The sequence below is a fragment of the Archocentrus centrarchus genome, chromosome 2, assembly GCF_007364275.1.
Source record: "Archocentrus centrarchus isolate MPI-CPG fArcCen1 chromosome 2, fArcCen1, whole genome shotgun sequence".
Taxonomy (NCBI): Eukaryota; Metazoa; Chordata; class Actinopteri; order Cichliformes; family Cichlidae; genus Archocentrus; species Archocentrus centrarchus.
The window spans coordinates 22,203,561-22,225,713 of NC_044347.1; the positions used below are offsets into that span (position 1 = coordinate 22,203,561).

Genomic DNA, 22,153 nt, shown 5'->3' on the forward strand with positions numbered 1-22,153 from the left:
TTTTCCCTGTCCAAAATGTGAACATTGGCATCCTCAAAAGAGTGCCCTTTTTCCTTCAGATGCAGATGTACTGCTGAATCTTGTCCTGTCGAGGTGGCTCTTCTATGTTGTGCCATTCGTTTGTGAAGAGGCTGTTTGGTTTCACCAATGTAGAGGTCCGAGCACTCTTCACTGCACTGAACAGCATACACTACATCGCTGATCTTGTGTTTGGCGGGTTTGTCCTTGGGATGAACCAGTTTTTGTCTTAGGGTGTGACTTGGTTTGAAGTATACTGAGATGTCATGCTTGGAGAAAATTCTTCTGAGTTTCTCTGACAAGCCTGACACATATGGGAGGTGAAACGTCTTCAAGAAACAAAAAGAAGTCCAGTCGCCTTTTTCAAGCTCCAGAGACTACTATGACCTGGATGACTGAGAATCTACACAGACATAGCTTTGGTATGTTGCGCTAATTACTGCTATATAATGTTTAATTGAATAATTCAACCATGTCAGTATTTTTCTAATAATGAATAAAATAAGCTAAAGATGGCCTCATTTGACTGCTGTGCTTACAGTGTGCCTCACAAACTCCTGATGTACATGTGAGCTACCAATACAGTCAGCAATAATGAAAGGGTTATTTTTGTTATGCAGTTGGATTTGGTTTAATGAACTCATTAAAAAGGAGGAGATCTGGCCATGTGAGTGCAGTGAAGAAACCAGCTTGAGATCATATAAGCACTGTGACGTGGTGAGTTATCCTGCTGGATGCGGCCACCAGAAGATGGGTACACAAAGGGATGGACGTGGTTAGCAACAATACTCAGGTAGGCTGTGGCGTTTAAACAGTGCTCAGTTTGTACTAAGGGGTCAAAAGTGTGCCAAGAAAATTTCCCCACACACCATTACACCACCACCGGCAGCCTGAACTGTAGAAACAAGGCAAGATGGACCCATGCCTTCATGCTGTTTATGCTAAATTCTGACCCTACCATCCGAGTGTTGCAACAGAATTGAGACTCATCAGATGTCTGATAGGACATACGGTAATTACGGTAATTCAAAGATGTCTCAGTGGTGACACACTCGATCTTAAAGGGTTTAACAAGCCATCTTCTCCCAGAGAACTGCTACTCACTGGATATTTTCTCTTTTCCAGATTCTCTGTAAACCCTAGAAAGGATTGGGTGGGAAAATCCCAGCAGATCAGCAGTTTCTGAAATACTCAGACCAGCCCGTCTGCCACCAACAACAACGACACGTTCAAAGTCACTAATATTGTTAAGAGATGGTTGTTTAGCCCAGCTGAATGGAAGCACTGACCGGTACATTTCCAGGTTACATTAGAAACAGACCCCACACTCGGAGGCTAGAGGCATTTGAAGGCATTTCCTTCTTTACCTTCACAGTGCTCCAACTTTGGATACAACCTTTTTTTACATAATGATGTTTACTTTTGTTTTCCCAGCTGGTAAGCTAAAGCATCAAAAACATTTGGTCAGGAAAATATCACGGTCAGGATTTTAAAATGCACCCTTTTACCTTGTGAAAGGCGATATGTATGTGACTGACAGAAACTGATGATGGTCACTCCAGGAGCTGGTGATGTCCTGACTGTGTCCATTCACCAAGCTACATTAACTTTACACCAAAGAGCCCAAGGAAGAGCCAGAAGACATTTTTAGCCCATTTCCACAGCAACCAGATGTTTGAGTGACAACCTTAATTAATCCACCGCATCCCCACTGTGAAGTGATGTGTGCCGAGAACAGCGCGCATAAGGACTTGTGTCACTGCTTCAGAGCAGCATCAGGGTGTGAAGATAATATTTTCTCGCCAAGGACATGACATTAAAAAAATAAATAAATAAATGATTGTGAACTCAGCCCCGAGACTCATCGAGTATCTGTGTGTATTCTTCTTTACAGGTCACTTATGAAAACTTACTTTTGACTTAAGACACACTTAAGTTTTGGAAGTTCGCATGACAGCGCATTATAATAAATAACTCACTCCTGAGGCTTCAAAGAGTGGAAACGCACCATCGACCACAGCGGGAGACGATGAATTCATTTCACAGAAGACTTCCAGAATAGGGGACGAGCTTCATTTTTATTCACAAGTATGTTCTCTAATAAAATGACAAAATATCAAAGGTAATGACATAAGAAGGATACAACAATTAATAAACCTCATCAAGCACCTGCTGATTACATGGTTTATCTAATTCACGAGAACAAAAGGATTACTTTCCAAATCCACTCGTCTCCGTCTTTTCTTCCCTGGCACCTTGACTAAATTAATTATCTTCCATCAATTAAAAGGACATATTATATTCCAACCTTCTTCATATGCTAATGAGTCAACTCAGGGATTGGAGAGAGTTGGGTAATAGCCATCAAATGGTCCTGGCAGGACAAATACTGTACTCGGGAGAACAGAAAGGCGGCAGGAGAGTCATACTGAGCCGAAGAGGTAAATAGTTTGAGCAGTTAGAGGCCCTGTTAACATTTTACTGTCCACAAAATTAGTTTACACTGTAAGTGACTGAATGCTGAGTGGATATTTGAAGTTACTGCTGCTGCTGTTCTTGTGCCACAAGCTATTAATGTTCCTTTCACCGCCACCACCAAAACAAATGCCACATTTAGTTTTACTCAGCAAAACTAAAGTCGTCTGGCTCCTCCTGAAGAACAATGGACCGGACCGAAGTATTAAAAAGTCAATATGTTTCAGCTGTTGCATTCATCACGGTGACAGGATTGCATATATTATAGGTAATGACATCCAAGATGTGCAGGTCCAGGATGCAAAAAAACAAAACAAACAATGATTTCATTTATTGAAAACAAACAAAGGTTTTCCCTAAAGCCTCGGATGTTCCTGCTGAAGGTCATGGTCGTACTTCTATACGATTCCTTTGCTGCATCATCAACTGTATTTCATTTCATTTTGTTAACAGTAAGGAGGCAGCCTAAGTATCACTGCCTTGCTGTAAAGACTAATTCATAATATATCATTATTAATATTTAATATTTACTGCCTGGAGTTAGCGCTAGGATTACAGTTGAGGCCGTCACCTGTGACGACTCAGACCTGAGAGGGTTACAAGAACGCGGCTTTACAAACTGCATTTAACACCTGGCTGAGATCTTATCACAGTCCTGCTGTGTGTTGGGTGCAGCTCTGGCATTGTTGTGCTATTAATCTTGTCCAGATAAGATAAACATTATAGAGATGAGAGCATGTTACTACCACAGATCGTCAATGAGTCACTAATGCATAGCAGAGAAAATTAAAATAGAACCCTTCTGCTGGATTGTTTTCATGTTTCCTAACAAATAAATATAGGACCTCATCTCAAAATAAAAGTTAAGACATTGGACTCGTCTTTATTGTATTTTGCAAACAAGTTAGGCAAAGGTGCAAAGGTGTCCTTACTTGTCATGTTCCTACAGTAACTCAGGGTGAAAGCAATAAACAGCCGTGATCTCCACTGTACTATAATCTGTACTGCACTTGTGTTATACCTCACAGTCTACATTTGCAGAAAACAGCCCCTAGCTTATAAATGCATCACAGAGAACACACAAGGAAAAGGTTCCCATCACTCAAGAGCAGTGGTTGGGCTCGGGAAGCAAAATAATGCTTTTTTAAAAAAAATTTTGAACCAGTCATGTTGCTATGCAATAATATTCAATAGTAAGCAAGGCCCTGAAATAGCACGACACTATCTAGCCACAAAGTATTGTTCACTCAAGAGAAATTGGTTTTGAATGTGCCAGACTGAAAGACTGTTAAAAGAAGTGTTGCATCAAAAATTGCTTTAAGCCACAAAGCTACCACAGTGTCAGATCTGTCAATTCAAAATGTTCAGACTTGAAAGACATGCAAAATACGAGGTGAAAGGAAGAGTCAGTGTGAGGAGGGAGGCAGGAACACTTAACGTTGGGAGAGATTTTCATGATTGTTTTCAAGCTCTCAGGCATTTTGGCTATTTACGTGCACAGCATACACTTCACTCCCCCCCCCACAAAAAAAAAAGGAAATACAGTTCATCGCATTGCAGTTGAAAATAAGAAAATAAGAAAAAAAAAAGCAGGTTAACAGCATCAGTCCCAGCTCATTAGCTACACTGACAGTCTATTTTACACACCAAAGTTGCTGCTCTCCTGTATCTCCGTTTCATCACCGCTTCTTTATTCTGTGCCGTTTAATCTGAGACATCAAACAGTGCACCTTACAAAGAAGTCATAAAACCACAAATTTCATTTAAAAATGAATGTCGCTTCCAATCACCCAGTGAGGGAGCTCATTATGATTTTAGCTGTGCTCATTATAATCAAATGGAGTCTGACCTTTTGTCCCACTGCACTGCTTTGAGAGCAGCTGTAGGCTGTTGATAAAGAGGGGAGTGACAAGGGTTTTAAAAGTGAATTGTAATTTTCTGTCCAAGGTTGAAGATAATATTATATGAAGGTTCATGTATACTTATTCCAGATTAGAAAAGAAAGTATCCAGATGTAAAGTCCAAGGCTGGAAAACCATCCGGAGTCCTTGATTCCCTTTTGCAAATCGGGAATGTACCGATTTACCATCTTATTCAAAAGTTCCTGGAATTTCTCAAGAGTTATATTATAAAAGGAACTATGTTAGCTGTCGCCACTGTTGGCAGCAAAGACAGCAGTAACCCACATTTTACTACATCGTCTATATTGATGACCAAAATGATGTCCAGGCTTTTATTAGTATTTTGGCAGAGGATGCCATTTAGAGTGAGCTAGAGTGAATTATTGGAAGTGAAAGGGACCAGAAAATTGGTCATGTTTGACAGTACTGGGGAAGAAACGTGCTTATGATTGGTTGAAGGGCCAAGGAGTCCAGGACGATATTTGCAAGGTGAAACTAAAATTCGACATGTACAGAGTCCCAAAGCACACAGCAGCAACAACAGTGTGATTCTGGACCCCCAGCTGGCTTCAGCAGTAAAACAGCACTTCTTACATTGCAGTGTTGATTTGCTAACCAAACATAACATCATAAACAGCACTGCTGCCTCTCTGGTGTGTATCTATGATGCTGCAGTTTTTAAACTTGACTAGAAACATGAGGAGGAGCCAAGTACTGTACATATTAAAGTGTCATATTTTTCAGGTTATGTGTAAACTTCCAGATGTTAAATGTTTGATTCAACTCATTGTCATTGTGCACACAAGGCACACAACGACATGATCGTTCCAGATCACTCATCCAGAGACGAGCATCTGCAGTCATGCAGCCAGAGACCGGCGCTACCGGTTTTTGTGGCTAGATGAGCTAGCAACAAAAACAGTAGGTGTGTAATGATGCTGAAAGCGACACTGTAATCCAAAGGTCCATGCTCACTCAGTGATCTTCCAATCAGGGACAGGGAGCAGGTCTGCAACCACTCACAGTCAAGTCTGCTATCAGTTTGAGAATGGATGGGGTCAAGCTGGTAATTACATGCAATCTGTTTGTGATTATATGGTGACAAACTGTGACTAACTGGGGGAAAGTGCTAATCATTTGCTGCCTACATTAACAGAGATTCACATCACCTACTTACATTCAGAAACCAGCCAGAACCTCATAGATTGAAACAAATTCCTCCACAAATAGTGACGTAGTTGCTGCAGGACGATGATTTAATTGCAAAATAATATAGGCACTCATCAACTTTCCTTTTATATAGGAATATAACCAGAATGCAACCAGCTGGCAACCATTTGAGTTGAGTCCCATACTGCAAACAGATGAGTTGCTGTCACGGTTCACCGCTGAGCAGGCAGGAAGGAGGACCCCAAATGCAGACTCCGGGATGGTGTTTGAACACTCGGTTTTTATTTACACACATGAGCTACAAAACATGAACCCTCCCTGGAATCAATCCAGACAGGGAGTGACGAGAAATGACTTGACTTTCCAAAATGACAGCGGAGAACAACTAATGACGCGACAAAGAACTAACTGGAACACAGACAATATGTACACACTAGGAAATGGGCAAATGGGAAACAGCTGGGAAGGAAACACAGGAAGCAAAACTAAACCTAAAGCATAAGGACCAGAGACCTACCAAAATAAAACAGGAAGTAACCTCACACTGAACACACAGACTAGACACCTAGGGATAACACATTAGCACACAAGAGCACAGGGAGACAGAAACCATAATAAAACAGAACTATACAACAGGAACATAAAACACTGGGCCACTGGCCCAGGACCATGACAGTTGCACTCCTGAGCACAGAATGACTCGGGTTGGTTGCAACACTTTGCCTTTTGACAAAAGGCGACTGGACGTTTCACCTCTTATCCAAGATGCCTCTTCAGTTCTAAAACCAAAAGGTGGAGAGTCCCACATATGTAAACCTTAGTGGGGGTTGTTGCCTTTGGAGGTGGTCTTTGACCCACTATTGATGATGTGTGTCATCACATGAGCACGGGTGTGAAAAAGGTGTGGGTCATTACCACCCAGGGTTTCAAGTGAAAACACCTTGAGACCTTACTGAAAGTAACTGCAGTCACTCTGAGTCAGACTGCAATTGTTTGGAGACAAGTTGCTTCCCACCAGGCAATCTGTGCGATTGCCTTGCAATCAAATGTGGCCACCCAGAGACTGAGGGTGTTTTCTGCTCAACCTCTGTGCAACAAGTGCGACTATTTTCAATTATTCACTGAAAAAGAAATAAAAATTTAATGCAATGACAAGACAAACACTTATTTTTACTGGTTGCGAGGAGGTTTTCATCCTGTTTTTACTCTAATGCGACTGAACCATAAGGTTAAAAAAATAAAAATCCTGATGTGTGAACTGAATTGTGGACCAAAAATCAAGGCATGAACCACACCACAGTTTGGAGAAACGTTCTTTTCTATCTTAATTTGAAAGAAGAGTTTGTTTGCAATGCCATATTGTTACTCTTGTTGAATTTTATCTTTTTTTTTTTCCAACTGGCCTTTTAGCTAGGAACATAATGTGGATAAATGGCTGACAATTTCCTAAACAACTGAACCCTAGAATGCTTGTTAACATGATTAATTGAGAAAATTAGACAAACTCGGATGTTTTGCCCAAACAAGTGAGAACAGTTTCAGTATGAAACCAGCGGATGCTTATTTTTAAGTGTTCTTAAGAATTATTTTACAATGCTTACGGATTGTGATTCAGCCAGATTATGAAAGCTTCTACAACTGCTAATCTAAAACACCAGACAGAGGAGTTCTTTCCAAGAACAAAATCTCCTTCCTTAGGACATGATGCATTTCATGTGTACAGAAGCACTGACAGCACAAAGAAGCGGGAGATGCATCAAAACTACAGGCTAGTTAGCCTGATCGGTACAGCCACCATGGCAGGGCTGCACAAAAGAAAAACACTCCGTGCAAAAACTCCAAACTTCTTCAATCAAAACCGGAAAATATATAAATAAACCCAAAACTCCGAGGAAAGCAATTCTGTCTAAAAAGAAAGCAACCGAGCCACAAGCAGAGTGAACGCTGGCGTTGCTTTCCGAAAGATAAAAAGAACACCAAGTTTAGAGAAATAACAATGCGAGCTTGTATTACACTTTTTTGCCTTGAGGAAAAAATATTGTATCTTAAAACTTACACTAAAGGTCAGTTTGTGGAAAAATTTTTCAGTTTGTATGCCACTAGGTGCATCCAGTGACCTGCTACTACTATTATAGACTTAGACTAAAGTAATTAAAATCACTTCCCTTTCATTGAAAAGGAGACGCCCATCCATCCATCTAGTCTACCCAACATGCCCTGGGTGAGAAGGAAAAAAAACAAACAAAATCCACACCTATAGCAGACTACTTGAAGAGTATATTTCTTTCTAAAACGTCATAAATGCCTCCTTTACTGCCACGATCCAATCATTAATCATCTTTTGCTACCTGTTTTGAAATGCTGAATGTCTCTACAGTAGATAGAGAGATTAAGACTGCTGGGATGACATTTTGAGGCTGGCGAGAAAATGATGTACGACTTTGCTCGGCCTTCACTGGAGTCTCTCAAAAAAAAAAAAAAAAAAAGTACTACAATGTGCAATCCCGTAGCAGTTAACAGGAATCACTCCGTCTGACCGTCACACCACAATGGAGGCGATGATGACGACGTGCTGAAACGTAACAGCTTCTCCGCCGGTCCCAAACCTCTTCACTTTGCTCTGTTTTTTCTCCCAGGCATGTGTCATCTGGCATTTGTTTGTATCCTTGTAGACGTGAGCTTGCACAGGAAAGGTGCACCGAGCCAAATGAGTCACAGAGAAGAGAAGTTGTGGTCGTGTGAAAGCAGAAAAAAGAATACGAGCTCCACTTTTACATTAGCATTTTCCACTGGTTCAGATCAGTGATGCGGGGCCCATTTTATATCCAGCAAGCGACCTTATCTCCCTGAAGACTGATTATGTTTAAGGCTTAGTAGAGGAAAACTTTAAAACCAGTAGGAGGCTCTGGCACAAGATTCAAATAAATAAAGCAGACAACAATAAAAAAATAAAGATGCTGTTTATTGATCACACACTTCACTCAGGAAAACTCCCTAGCCTGATTCCCTTCACACTCTATATGTTTAGAAAAAAAAAAGAAGAGATAATTAAGTTGTAAATTGTGGGTGCTTCCTATCCACAGGGCATGCCGTGTCAAACTTAGATGTGTCACTGACAAGAAATCTGTCACCTGCTTTAGGTTCAGACTTAAATATTTCAGCAGCCTTCAGAAAAAAAAAAAAAAAAAAAGTGCTGAAGTGGCTCTGGGTGAATTCCACTGCTTAAGCAATTAAAGCAGCCTGGAAGTCACAGCTATGCTATTGACTGCGACACTTTGGCAAAAAGGTGCAGCTTTAAAAGCCTTTTTTTATTTATTTTTTTAACAACAACAGCCCGAAGCAACTGTGGAAAATACTCACCGGACTGTGCACACAAAAGCATTAGCAACAAAAAGGATGTTCTGTGGAAGTGCATTTGTTTAGAAACGCACTGAATGGAAAAAGTTCTCCATTGATTCTTGCTATTTTTGCTGCGGTTCCTAACACTTCAGTGAAAATCTCCACAAAAGCGGCAGGGAAAAAAAATTAAATGAAATTAAATGAAGATACTTCTTTACCTGTGACTGATAGCTCAGTAGTCCTTCGCACCACAAAGTTCCCAAACGGCAGTTCACACGTGTAATTCCCAATGTCATCTTCCCGTACTTCCTTGATGGACAGAGTGTCCCTCCTCCTCTCGATGGTTTGTCTCCACTGCTTTGGCTTGCACTCCTATTTTTACAGAGACAAAACAAGAGCATGCAGATACAGCTTGTAAGTATAGAGCACGGGCACTGACAGGGTGAGGGCATCAATAACTGTCACATTTCATGACGACAAACTTGCGTTCAAATATCATACCGAGTGTATCTAGTTTTCCCCCTGTCCAGGATTATGATGATTTGATTTTTAGGCATGTATCTGCCTCTGCTTTAGCACTCTGCCCTCAGGGTTTATTGCTGCAGATGAGCACTCATCATGTCATCTTATATGAAAAGTTGCATGGTCTTTGCTGTCTCAAAGACGTGACAGGCATATGTTACTATAGGACCCTCAATGGAAAGCTGCCATTGTATATCACATCAAACTCGGCCCAGTGACTGGTCATCATCCCACATGTTTGTGCTGAGTTTAACAGGCAACTTAGCGCTTCGTTACTAGCAGCCTGTTGCAAAAACACATCCCATGTTCCATTTCTTTAGTTGAATCTATGAAAAATGCCAAGGATAACACAGTTTGATGGGCATAAAATAGTATTTCTGCACCAATGAGGTGATTCCCAAAAAGTTATTAGCCTGAAAACCTGGCATATCGCAGCATGGCGTGCAGTGTGTCCTTAATAAATTTAAGGAAATCGGACAAGTGGAGGACAAAAGAGGAAGCAGCAGGCCTAAAACATCTACAGCAGATGAAATCACATCCTTAAGAAATAGGAAACAATCCAGCAAAGACCTGAAACAGGATCTGAGAGACGCACCTGACCCTTCAGTTGATCCGTCTACTGTTCACTGAAGCCTCATCAAAAATGGTCTCAGTGGAAGGGTGGCTGTTAAGAAGCCGTTCTTAATGAAGGGAAACAGGGAGGAAAAGGCTGAGGTATGCCAAACTACACAAAAACTGGACAGAAAATCAGTGGCAACGGGTTTGATGGAGTGATGAATCCAAATTTTAAAAATTCTGGTTCAATCATCAATATGTATGGAGGAGGTCAGCTGTTAGGTGAAAACTTGGCATGTTTCAGCACGGTGTACAGTGTGTTGTTAAAAAGTTTGAGGAAACTGGACAAGGGGAGGACCAAAATAGTAAAAGCAGCCAAACAGGAAGAAAAGGCTGAGATATGCCAACTTACACAAGAAGCATCTGATTGGAAATGGCTTCATTTTGTAGCACGACAATGATCCCAAACACACTGTCAGTGCAGTAAAAGCATAGCTGGATAGAAAAAACACACAAGTGAACACTATCAGTCATGGATTGGCCTCCCCAGAGCCCGGACCTCAACATTGAAGTGTGGGATCATCCTGACAGAGAACAGAATTAAAGGCAGAAACATCCAAAGAAGAGCTTTGAATGTCCTTCAAGAAGCCTGGAAAACTATTCCTGAGGAAGACTTAAAGAAATGACAAGAAAGCTGCCTCAGAGAGTTCAGGCTGTGCTGGAGAATAAAGGTGTACATACAAAGTACTGACTTTTAAGCTCATAAAAAGAAAAGCAGGGTGACAAGATTTTTGCACAGTATTGTGCAAAAGGATCACTTTTTATTGAGAGTTCAGCATCAAGTCAATTAAATCGCTGGGATATTGATCTGGTCAGTTCAGTAGCAGAGGGGGTTGTTAATCAGTTTCAGCTGCTTTGGTGTTAATGAAATTAACAACAGGTGCACTAGAAGGGCAACAATGAGACAACCCCCAAAACAAGAATGGCTTTACAGGTGGAGGCTACTGACATTTTTTCCCTCCTTATCTTTTCTGTTTTTCACTAGTTTTGCATTTGGCTAGGGTCAGTGTCACTGCTGGTAGCTTGAGGTGATACCTGGACCCTACAAAGGTTGCACAGGTAGTCCAACTCTTCCAGGATGGCACAAGGTTTGCTGTGTCTCCCAGCACAGTCTCAAGAGCATGGAGGAGATTCCAGGAGACAGTTACTGTAGGAGAGCTGGACAGGGCCGTAGAAGGTCCTTAACCCATCAGCAGGACCGGTATCTATTTCATTATGCAAGGAGGACCAGGATAAGCACTGCCAGAGCTACAAAATGACCTCCAGCAGCTACTGATGTGAATGTCTCTGACCAAACAATCAAATAGATTTCATGAGGGTGGCCTGAGGGCCGGACATCCTCTAGTGGACCCTGTGCTTGCTGGGTGGAATCATGGAGCCCGACTGGCATTCGCCATAGAATACCAGAATTGGCAGGTTCACCATTGGTGCCCTGTGATTTTCACAAATGAGCGCAGGTTCAGCCTGAGCACATGTAACAGGTATGAAAGGGTCTGGAGAAGCCGTGAAGAATGTTATGCTGTCCGTAACATCGTTCAGCATGACTGGTTTGGTGGTGGGTCAGTGATGGTCTGAGGAGGCATATCCATGAAGGGACACACTGACCTCTACAGGCTAGACAACAACAACTGACTGCCATTAGGTATCAGGATGAACTCCTTGGACCCATTATCAGACTCTACGCTGGTGCCGTGGGTCCTGCGTTGCTCCTGGTGCACGATAATGGCTGACCTCATCTGGCAAAAATATGCAGCCAGTTCCTGGAGGATGAAGGAATTGATACATTGACCCCCCATGCTCACCTGACCTAAACCCAATAGAACACCTCTGAGACATTATGTTTCAGTCCAACTAATGCTGCCAGGTTGCATCCCAGACTGTCCAGGAGCTGATGATGTCCTGGTCCAGATCTGGGTGAGATCCCCCAGGACACCATCCATCATCTCATTAGGAGCCCTGAAGTTGTCAGGCATGCATATAAGCATGTGGGGGGCATACAAACTACTGAGTACCATTCTGAGTTGCTGCAATGATATTTCAGCAAAATGGACTAGCCTGCTTCATCATTTTTTCACTTTGATTTTCAGTGTATCTTTGAATTCAGCCTCTGTAGGTTGATCATTTTCATTTCCATCAACTGATCTGACACACTTTCATCCCTAACACATTACCCAGTCCATATCAGAGTAGAAATCAGCACAAATTCTTTTCCCATTGAGATCTGATGTGTGTTCCATTAATTTTTTTATTATATTGTGTATTATTTGATTTTACTGATCTCCTTTGGCTATTATGTTTATTTGTATTAATTTAAATTACTTGACATCACAGTTATATGACGACTGGCCCTAATGGGTTTTTTTAATGCTCAAATATATAAATCATTATATTCAAGTTTACCACATTTTCACTTCCATATCGGTTAGATTTAATCTCAGCTTTAAAGTATAACACATAAAAAAAAGAAGCTAAAATCTGTAGACAACCTCTGTAAGTAATAAAATATTCCAGCAGCTTTATGGTAGAGAGACCTCATATCATATCACAAACTTTCTCAGATTTCAGACATTATTTTAGCGAGCTCCTGTTGTTGTGATACGGATATTCTTTTAAACTCTGATGTATGAGACTGGGTGCTTGTGCATTTATCATTCTGAGCCAGGACTGCAGCACCAAATTAAGCTGCACCACCTATTTGTACAATCATTACTGGGTTTATCTGTAAGTTCCTGTGTAAATTCTTAGTGATTTTAGGATTGACTTCATTGGGTTGCATCAACAGTACTTGCTAGGGTTGCTTGGTAACACCTTTGGAGCCAATCAGAGGCAATCAGTGTGAACAGGAAATTATTTCAGCATCAAAGCCGTAACCGTCAAAATAGCACATTGAGGCCAAATGACATATTCAATTTGCCTGTCATTTGGAAAAATATGCATCAGTTTAATAAAATATTTACATTTATTGTCTAGGTCTACATTACATTCGTTTGATCTAATGCTCTGTATTTCTACCTTTCATTCTAAATTGGTCTTAAATTAGAAAAACAATATTAACTTAATAGGCTCATTAAAGGGGACCTATTCTGCTCATTTTCAGCTCCACATTTAAAAAAAAAAATTTTTTTAATCTTGGACTCTTAACTAGGGTAGCTTTGCATGATTCCCAGTTTTGACACTGTGGCAACCACTCAGTATCCACTCTCTGAAACAAGCCATTTAAAGCTCCATTCCTTCTATTTTAAACCAGTTTTCTACATATTCGATGTCCCTCGTAAACAGAAATTTTGAACAGAAGGTGGGTCCCACCCACCTCTACCCACCATATTAGGCCTCAGTCACACAGGCCTAGAGACTGGTTGGTACTCCCTAGCACCCACTGGTTGCTAGGGAAAAATGTGTATTCCCCAACTGGTTGGTGAGTGGTTGCTGGCTGTCACTGGGTTGAAATCAGTTGCAAAGAGGGTACTGCACCAACAACCTCCTTGCAATTGCTTTGGTTACTAGTAGATTGCCACAACCACCTGTAGTTTGCATGGAAGACACAGGCTTGTCTGAAAAACACTCGCTAACTAACCACAGAGCAGTAAACTTGAAAAAGTGTGATGCAAACTAGAAACGGAGACCTTTGAAATGTGCTGATTTAGATGATAACAAAAATTTTTTTTTGAGTTGAGTTATTCCATAGAAACTACAGTCAACTGTGGAAATCTGCAAGCACCACAAAGCAATTGCAAAGAGGTTTCCAGTGCAGCAATGTTATACCTCTTTTTGATTTCACCCAAAGGACAGCATTCAAACATCCCGGGAACCACTTGCCAACCAACTGGGGAATATCCATTTTCCTTTAGTTACTGGTCATGAACACTGGGTTACCAAACCAGTCTCTGGGTCTGAGTGACTGTATGAAACCAAGCATTAGAGTTTTCATTATGTATATGCAACTGCTCTCTATGTATAATATATTTCAATAAGGTGCAAATCTCCATTCTAAATGTTTGACTTCCAGCAGATCAGTTAAGTGGTTTTTATGCGTTAACTTGGACCTGCCTCAGTCTTTTGGATTTTCTTGACTCCTTTGGTCACGACTGTTGGCTCTACTGTGTCTTAACTGAGCTACCAGCTCAGCTTGTAATAAAGTGACTAGCTTTCAGTTTCAGTCAATGATTATAGTTACCTGATCAGTTAAAAGCTGTGAATAGCTAGCTGGTAAACATTAAATAGGAGCCAGGTGCACTTGTACACAGAAAACAACCTCAAGTACAACATGGCCTTCATGACTCTTATTTTCCTCCCTCTATAGCCTTAATGCTACGTAGTGTGGTGAGCATGAACTAAGTATGGACTTTCAGAAACAGCCTTTCGGGCCACCTGAGGCAAAGGAAACTGGGGCACTGTGGGCTGGCCTTGCAGAATTCAATAGCCCCACAACAAAGTGAGAGCCAATGAACTGGAGGGTGTTGATCCCACTGGCATTATCTGCTATTTTAATTTGGTTCTGTGGGAAAAGTGATGTGGCCACCCTAATCCAGCACACCTTCACATTGATAAATTGGCCCCTGAGCTGCACCTACGAGCTCTGGCAAAGTAGCCTGACGGACACAGAAGGTCTGCCCAGGTCAGTGACACTGCGGGCCTCCCCACTCTCCGCCAGATTCAAAACACAGGAAGCAAGCAATATTTGTTGATTTTTTTTTTAATGTTCCAAAATTTACTATTTAAAGCTAAATTTAGTAGGTCATAGCTAATAAAAAGTTGAATCATACCTTGTACCACACGATTTCAGGCTCCACTCCTGGCTGTATATAATCCTCAATGCCTGGGCAGATGATGTCTTTGCTTTTGCTTAGCTCTGCCTTTTCAAAGAACCTCATTTTAGAGTTGTAGCACAGGTCTGTGTCATTCTCCGCCACTGTGAGGGACATGGACACCTTCATGCAATACGTGGAGTTCCTGCAAATGATAAAATGTTAACAAATCGGTTAGTGTAATAAATGGGTTCACATCATTTTTGAAGTCTTGCCAGCTGCTGTGCAGAAAAGCTGTCAGCGGTCCATCTCTGGGCTGCTCAATCAAAAACTCTGCAAGGCTAATTCCTGGGATTGAATGTGAATCATTAAATGCAGCAGAAGGAGATACAGAAAAACCTCTTGCAGAGAAACCAATTTTTTTTTTTTTTTTTTTTTTTTTTAAAGGAAAACCTTCATTTTATGCTGAATAATTACTGATTTCCAACAATGTTTTTCATCTATCGAGGTATGAAAATCAGTCATGCATAATGTGCCTCTCCCTTTAAACTTTTGTGTTATGACACAAAATATGTGTGTGCATATATATATATATATATATATATACACACAATCATAATAAACATGTACATATGAAAGGCCAATGGGTGGTAATATGGAGCCAGAGCTTTTGAATGTCAACAGCACTTGAAGATTGATAGAGCCTTTTGTTTTCATACATTAAGCAGATACAGTGCGAGCTAGCAGAAAATTACTTGTTACAATTGATGTACTGTAACTGCTCAGGTCATATACATAAAGAAGAGAATTTATAACGCAAGGGAGAGACGGCGTAAAATGCGAGATTACTTGTAATGTTTGGAGACTACATGCTTGCCTGGGTACTGAGTATTTATCCACGGTGGAATAAACATTTCATTTTACTGCTCGGTATTGCGGTGCACCTTCAGTGATTTGTGCCGCCCCTCGCTTGTGTTTAAATGTGAGTCGAGCATTCTCATGTGCACTGTATGTGCAGAAGCTTAGATCCTGATCAGATCTCATCGGACCCACGTGGGTGCTGCGCCACAGCCCCATGAGAAGAAAAGATACAGATGCTAAGTATATACAGTGATCCTCTTTGTGTCATTAATGGGACAGCGATTTTGAGATTGGATCTGCTGCTCGAGTAATTCTTAACACAACTTGAGAATCGATGAACCCATTGATTCACTGTGAAAGTTGTGCTATTTAAAGGAGGGGAACAGAAGCAAAGGTCCTTGATGATCAATTTATTCAATAGGAGCACCTTTTCTTTGCCCAAACTGGCTAATAAGACTGTCACAATTGACAAGTACTCCAGCCCTACTGCAGCAAATCCCTCCTGGTTAAAAGACCAACAAATTGGCAGTGTTTAGGAAAATCTCACAGCTAATTTTCTAACTAAAGCTGGTTACACAAATTGAGCTGAACCAACAAACAATTACAAACATGTTAAATCCTTACATAATTGCGAGGCATTAGCTGCCTCGTGGATTAGTACAAAACACACTGGTCTTCACTACAGTGTCTGCAAACAATCCCGCGGCCCCCTCGAACTGGACAGCTCCGCGCGCTCCTCTTACAGTAAGTGTGCCACTGTTGCGAAGCCTGGATGCAAATGTGACATGATGTGGAGATTATCCCAGACAACTTCTACCAGATGGACACCTGTGCAAATGAGATCCCACGGGTGCGCTCTCTTCCCTGTTAAATATTCTGGGCAGAGCTGATAAACTCGCCGGCTGGAAGTGAGAGTGAGAGAGAGAGAATTGTGTCATCTGCTCCGCATGAGTGATCGATGGTGCGGGCCAACACTTTGTCCTACGATGTCTTTCCAACATTTCACATCCATCATGACGCCTTTTGAGCCTCGAGAGCCGGACGATCTCTTGACTCTCCACTCAGCATGTGTACAGTCATATTCAAGACGCCTGTTCAAAGGAGTGTGCAGGAAAATTATCCTCCTGCGGCACACTGGAGACTCAACTGTATACTACGCAATGTATACTCCTTGTGGATACAGTGATAACAAGCTAGGTGATACCATGGCATTAATGGGTGAGAGTGCCTGTCAAATGTGTCAGACTGAAGAGGATATGCAATGTCGTGGCAATGATAGATAGCATCCTGCATACATCAACCCAGAGAAGAGCCAGGCTGACAGCTATGGTATACAGCTGGAGGGCAGGCAGAGGACTTGGGATGCAATATGCAGCAAATTCAGTGAAATTATGTGTAATGGTCAGTTTGGAGTTAAGCAGCCTGGAGAAAAGATTATGCCTGACATACTGTGGAAAATACCTCACTTTATTGGAATATGCTCATGGGATTTTGCTGTGGTTGAATTAAGAGGATAATTAATAGCTAAATGTATATGAAATCCTTCCTAACCATTAGATACATATATTTTTAATTTCATTTATTGACTGAGAATAACCCACCCGAAGATGAAACCACATTGAACCTGCCCTTTTACTCAGCAGCTCTTCCATCTGATATTAAATAATAGGCCTCGGAATTGATTTGAAATTCTCGGGAGAATCCAGGGCACCTGTGGGGAAATTAATGAACTAACTTAATGAATCTCTTAATTAAAGTAACTCCTCTCCAATATAAATTGCATGATGAAATAATTGACGATTTATTACAGCTGACTTTCAAGTAACAATAAGGTTGTTGGAGAATTGAAGCAGACACCGCAAGGCAAAAAAGTCCAAAGGTTGATTAAAGGTTACCTTGAGACAATATCATTACTGGCAGTGAAATGAACCCATCGCAGGTATTAACCCTAAGAGATTTAATATAGGCTGCTGATATGCTGTACAGTAACATTAAGGTCTTACCTCAGGCTGCTATTAGCATTTAAATAGAGATGGCTGAGGTTTACCTTGGTACAGATGTTTTGTGGTACAATTTATGCTGCAATAAAAACAACAGACCTCATAAAAATAGGCTTTTTTTGTATTATGTGAGATGACTTACCACCGTCTCTAAACAACACTGAAACTACTTAGTCATTTTAAAATACAACAGCTTGGAAACTACTGAAAAATCTAACAGTAACAGCCTATTTAGAAAAATTGTCACTGGAAGTTTTCCAACTATCTCATTAACATCCAGAGGAAAATTCAATCCAGCATCCTGAGTGATGGATGCACGTCCTTCATCAATGCTCTTTTTTGTTGGAAAGTTGGAATTCTCAGTAAGCAGGACAGAATTTGTCTGAATGTACTGTATAGAGGATTGTTACTACAATTACAGTTAAATTCTACCGTAATAACTGATTAAGACGAGTTTTGATCAAGTAATAAAACAACCCTAAACAGAGTCTGAATTGAAACAGGATGATCAAGTCAACACAAAACCATCCTTTTAAAGAGTCCTAATGAGGTTGCTAGAAAGCTGCCACTTGTTATAGAGATAAAAATTGCCTTGAATACTTAAATAGCTTAGCTCTGTGTGAAAATTAAGCATGAGCAATGTGGGTAAAAACTGAAATGATGAAGGTCATTTATGACATGCCTTTTCAGTACCAGTTTGTCATATACCACATTCAAGAGCAAGCCTGGCTCCACATGTGCCAATTTAAGTTTAAAGCAATGAGAAATCTAAGTTTCAGATTTTTTTTGGGGGGGGGGGGGGGACACTATGGAAAAATATGAATTCCCAAACCGGTCGGCCAGTGTTTGGCAGAGGTTGCCGGCTGTCGCTATTAGAAACTGGTCCCAAAAAGGGTGCCGCATTAAAAACTTCCTTGTGTTTGGTTGCTGGCAGATTGCCGTGGTTGCCTGTAGTTTGCATGGAAGACTGACATGTCTGCAAACACTTGCTAACCAACCACCAAGAATCTTGAATCTTGAAAAAGTGCGACACACCTTTGCCTGCAAAGTAAGAGTTGTGCATAACCACTGCAACCAACACCTTTCAAAACTTCCTTTAAAGGCGAGCGGTCTGTTTCCAGTTTTCATCGCACTCTTCAGTGTTTCACTACCACTTTGCGAATATTTTTTACTGTTTGCAGGCATATTATATGCAAACTATGGCCAACCGTGGCAATCTGCTAGCAAACAAAGTAGGAGGTTTTTGATGCAGCACCTCCTTACAACCAATTTCACCTAGTGACAACAAGCAACCCTCCTGCAACCACTTGCTAACTGGTCAGGGAATACATATGTTTCCCTAGTGACTGGTAGCTACCAGGGGTCACTGACTGGTCTCTAAGGCCTGCATGACTGGGACTTACTTTAGCCACTGATTTCACAGGGACTGCCAGCAACCACAGAACTGGTCAGTGAATACTCATTTCTCCATAATGACCAGTGGTTGCCAGGTGGTGGCAAACCAGTGTCTAGGCCTGTGTGATTGGAGCCTAAGATGAAAAAAGAATAATATTAAGTAAATGTGTTGCCTTAAAGGTGCATGCTCTCTTGAATAGACTACTCAAGTCTCTGAAGCTCAACTAGAATGACTGTTCATTTGATATTTCCTTGTTTAGGTGTTTTGATGACAGTAATGCAGTGAAAATGTGTTCAGACTGAGGCTGTCACATATCAGTTTTCACTTTGATTATTGTGGTGAAAGTCAAATTCACTTACAACTTTATTTATTGTTTTCTATTTTGGCACATTTTCAAAACTCAAGTGAGACAGAAAAGCATGCAAAATGGAAAATGACAGCTCCGTGATATCATATCTGCATTACTGACAATAGAAACATAGAAACATTTCATTTTTAAATGTCACAGCTGGTGTCAATGCACGGTTACTGTGACACCTACAATCAACCATAATGTGAAGAAAAGTTCTGGCTTGTTTCACTTGCACAGATTTGATTGATATGCTGTTTATGTGTCAGTGTTGATTAATAACTACTAACTGTAAAGATATCATCTCCAAGCTAGCTACAATGAAACTGATCTCAAAAGACATGCAGAACAAGAAATCCAGAGTTTTCTAACTGTCCTGATCCTGACGTATTTTTCTTCGTTTCCCTCTTAGCTCTGTGGTAAGTACAATTCTTTTACTCATGCTGAAGCATTTTCAAATCAAGGTTATGGATTTCCACCTTAGTTACTGCGCACCTTCCCATTATACCATGTCAACACTGGATACTGGTTCCTGTGAAGCGAATTTTATCTAGAAGTTCTATCTAAATAAAAAGTGATTTGCTGTTGTGCATGTATTTTGTAGCAGATATACCTCCTGGGTCTGAAAAGAAGTATCTGGAGAAAGAGCCCTAGGCTCCCCTGACCCATGTCCCCAGTCAAACTTTCCTGATGAGTTTATGGGCTCATTTGCTTTATAGTGTTTGGTCACTATAGAGGAGGTTTGTGGTTCATGGGTATCCCTCTAATGTATTTACCACCCTTTCATATAATCAGTCAGTAATATCTTTTGCCCAGGCAGCATGGTGGTGCAGTGATTAGCACTGCTGCCTCACAGCATGAAGGTCCTGGGTTTGATTTCCACCTCGGCTGGGACCTCTCTGTGTGGAGTTTGCATGTTCTCCCTGTGTTTGCGTGGTATTCTGGCTTCCTCCCACAGTCCAAAGATATGCACTTAGTGGGGTTAGATTAATTGGTGATACTAAATTCCCCATAGGTGTGAATGGCTGTCTGTCTGTCTTTGTTAGCCCTGCGACAGACTGGTGTCCAGGGTTACCCTGCTTCTCACCTATGACAGCTGGGCTAGGTTTCAGCCCCCACATGACCCTGAAAAGGATAAGTGGAAGAAGATGGATGGGTCCTTTACCCCAATCACACACCTGAAAGTTTCCCACTCTGCATCCCTAACCATTATCCACCTGTCATTGCTACGAGTCACTGAATTTCAAAGACAATCCACAGTCTCACCGTTAAACATTACAAATTTATGTTGGCATGTCAGATGTGTAGAGCACAGTTAACAGAGATCAGCAAGGCTGGAAGTGGCATAGGCAATGGCTTTGTAGATAAGGCAGGAAAAAAAAAAAAAAAAAAAAAAAAAAAAAAAAAAAAAAAAAGGTCAAAAAATTAAATAGAGCTCTCAAAGCAAACATGTACAAGTCTGCGAACACTGCAGGTCAGTAAACTTGACACCAAGCAAGACTCAGATGCTGGTATTATAAGTCTGAATATAGATGTGAACTATAGCTTGTGCACAAAAGTTTCCATGACACACTGTCATCTGTGTCAGCCCCCAGGTGCATTGCACTACCTACCCTGTCCACACCAAATCAAGATTAACCCAGACCAAGATGGAGCCGGCCCAGTATCCTAAATCAGGATTTTATAGTCCTGTATTATTTATGGCCAGAGCGAAGGCACAGTGAGCAGTGGGAAGACTGGGGCTCCTACCTGTAGCGTCTTGCTCATAAATCACCTGTTCAAATCTAGCACCAAGCCCAGGATGATTAAGCACCTCGGCTACCCAAATCTGACTGTGGGCCAACTTGCTCCTACTAGCCCCTGTCTAAGAGTGTGGCACTTGCCTGCCATGCTGGAACAACGGAGTCCTTCCTCAATTACAGCCATCCACCTCCTCTCTCCCTCTCTCTCTCTCTCTCTCTCTCTGCTTGTGGTTTGTCTCTGTCTCTGCATCCACCCGCCTAGCCGCCCTTTACTCACTTGTCTTGTAGTACACAATTTCTCAGAGAGGAATGCACACCTCGCGGATAATTAGTTTTGCCATGCTGTGAAAAAACACATGCCTGCATCTCTCTACACACTTGTATCCACATATAAAAGCATGCACATACAAAAACACAAAAAAAACAATAGAGAAGCAGTATCTCTGCATTGTGCACTGCTAACAAGACAAGGGATAGTCACCACTGAACTTAAATACAACTATATCACATTATGTGGCTCATTATGCAGTCTAATGTGATACCTTATTTTTAATAGCTATTTTTTAAATATATATAGCAGTAAAGTAAGCTACATTAACTTTAAAAAAAAATCATGGCTACAGAAAATACAGTAAATAATGTAGTGAAGATTTATTGAAGAAAAGCTTGGTCCACCAGTAAGGAACGGTTAACGTAAGTGTTTTCAGGTCAGATAATGGATTTCCATTATTCTTTATGGCTTAGCCACAATACAGTGAAACTGGACATCAACCTCCTTGGGACTAGTAAACACTGGTGGACTCGGGCTCAGACTCAGAGTGACAAGGTTTGCAAATAATGCCATCAAATTTATAATCTCAGATTGGCAACATATTCAACCTGAGTCAGTCTGCGCCAATGTGCGCAACTGGTCTGCAAACGTGTCTCTTTGCAAATAGGGGACTCGACTGAATTGGTCACCCACCGGATGTTCTGGTTGTATTCATATATAAAAGCAGGTTGCTGAGTGAATGTCAATTT

General features: G+C 41.2%; 1 protein-coding gene across 1 annotated transcript in view; it reads right to left on the reverse strand.

The window, feature by feature from the left end:
• LOC115794817 (interleukin-1 receptor accessory protein-like 1) overlaps positions 1–22,153 on the reverse strand; it is a 323,647-nt gene that overhangs the window by 160,407 nt on the left and 141,087 nt on the right. The window contains exons 4-5 of the mRNA XM_030750478.1: positions 14,804–14,990; positions 9,122–9,275 (exon numbers count right to left, since the gene is read on the reverse strand). Coding sequence (XP_030606338.1) covers positions 9,122–9,275; positions 14,804–14,990 — 341 coding nt within the window. The remainder of the gene's footprint in view (positions 1–9,121; positions 9,276–14,803; positions 14,991–22,153) is intronic.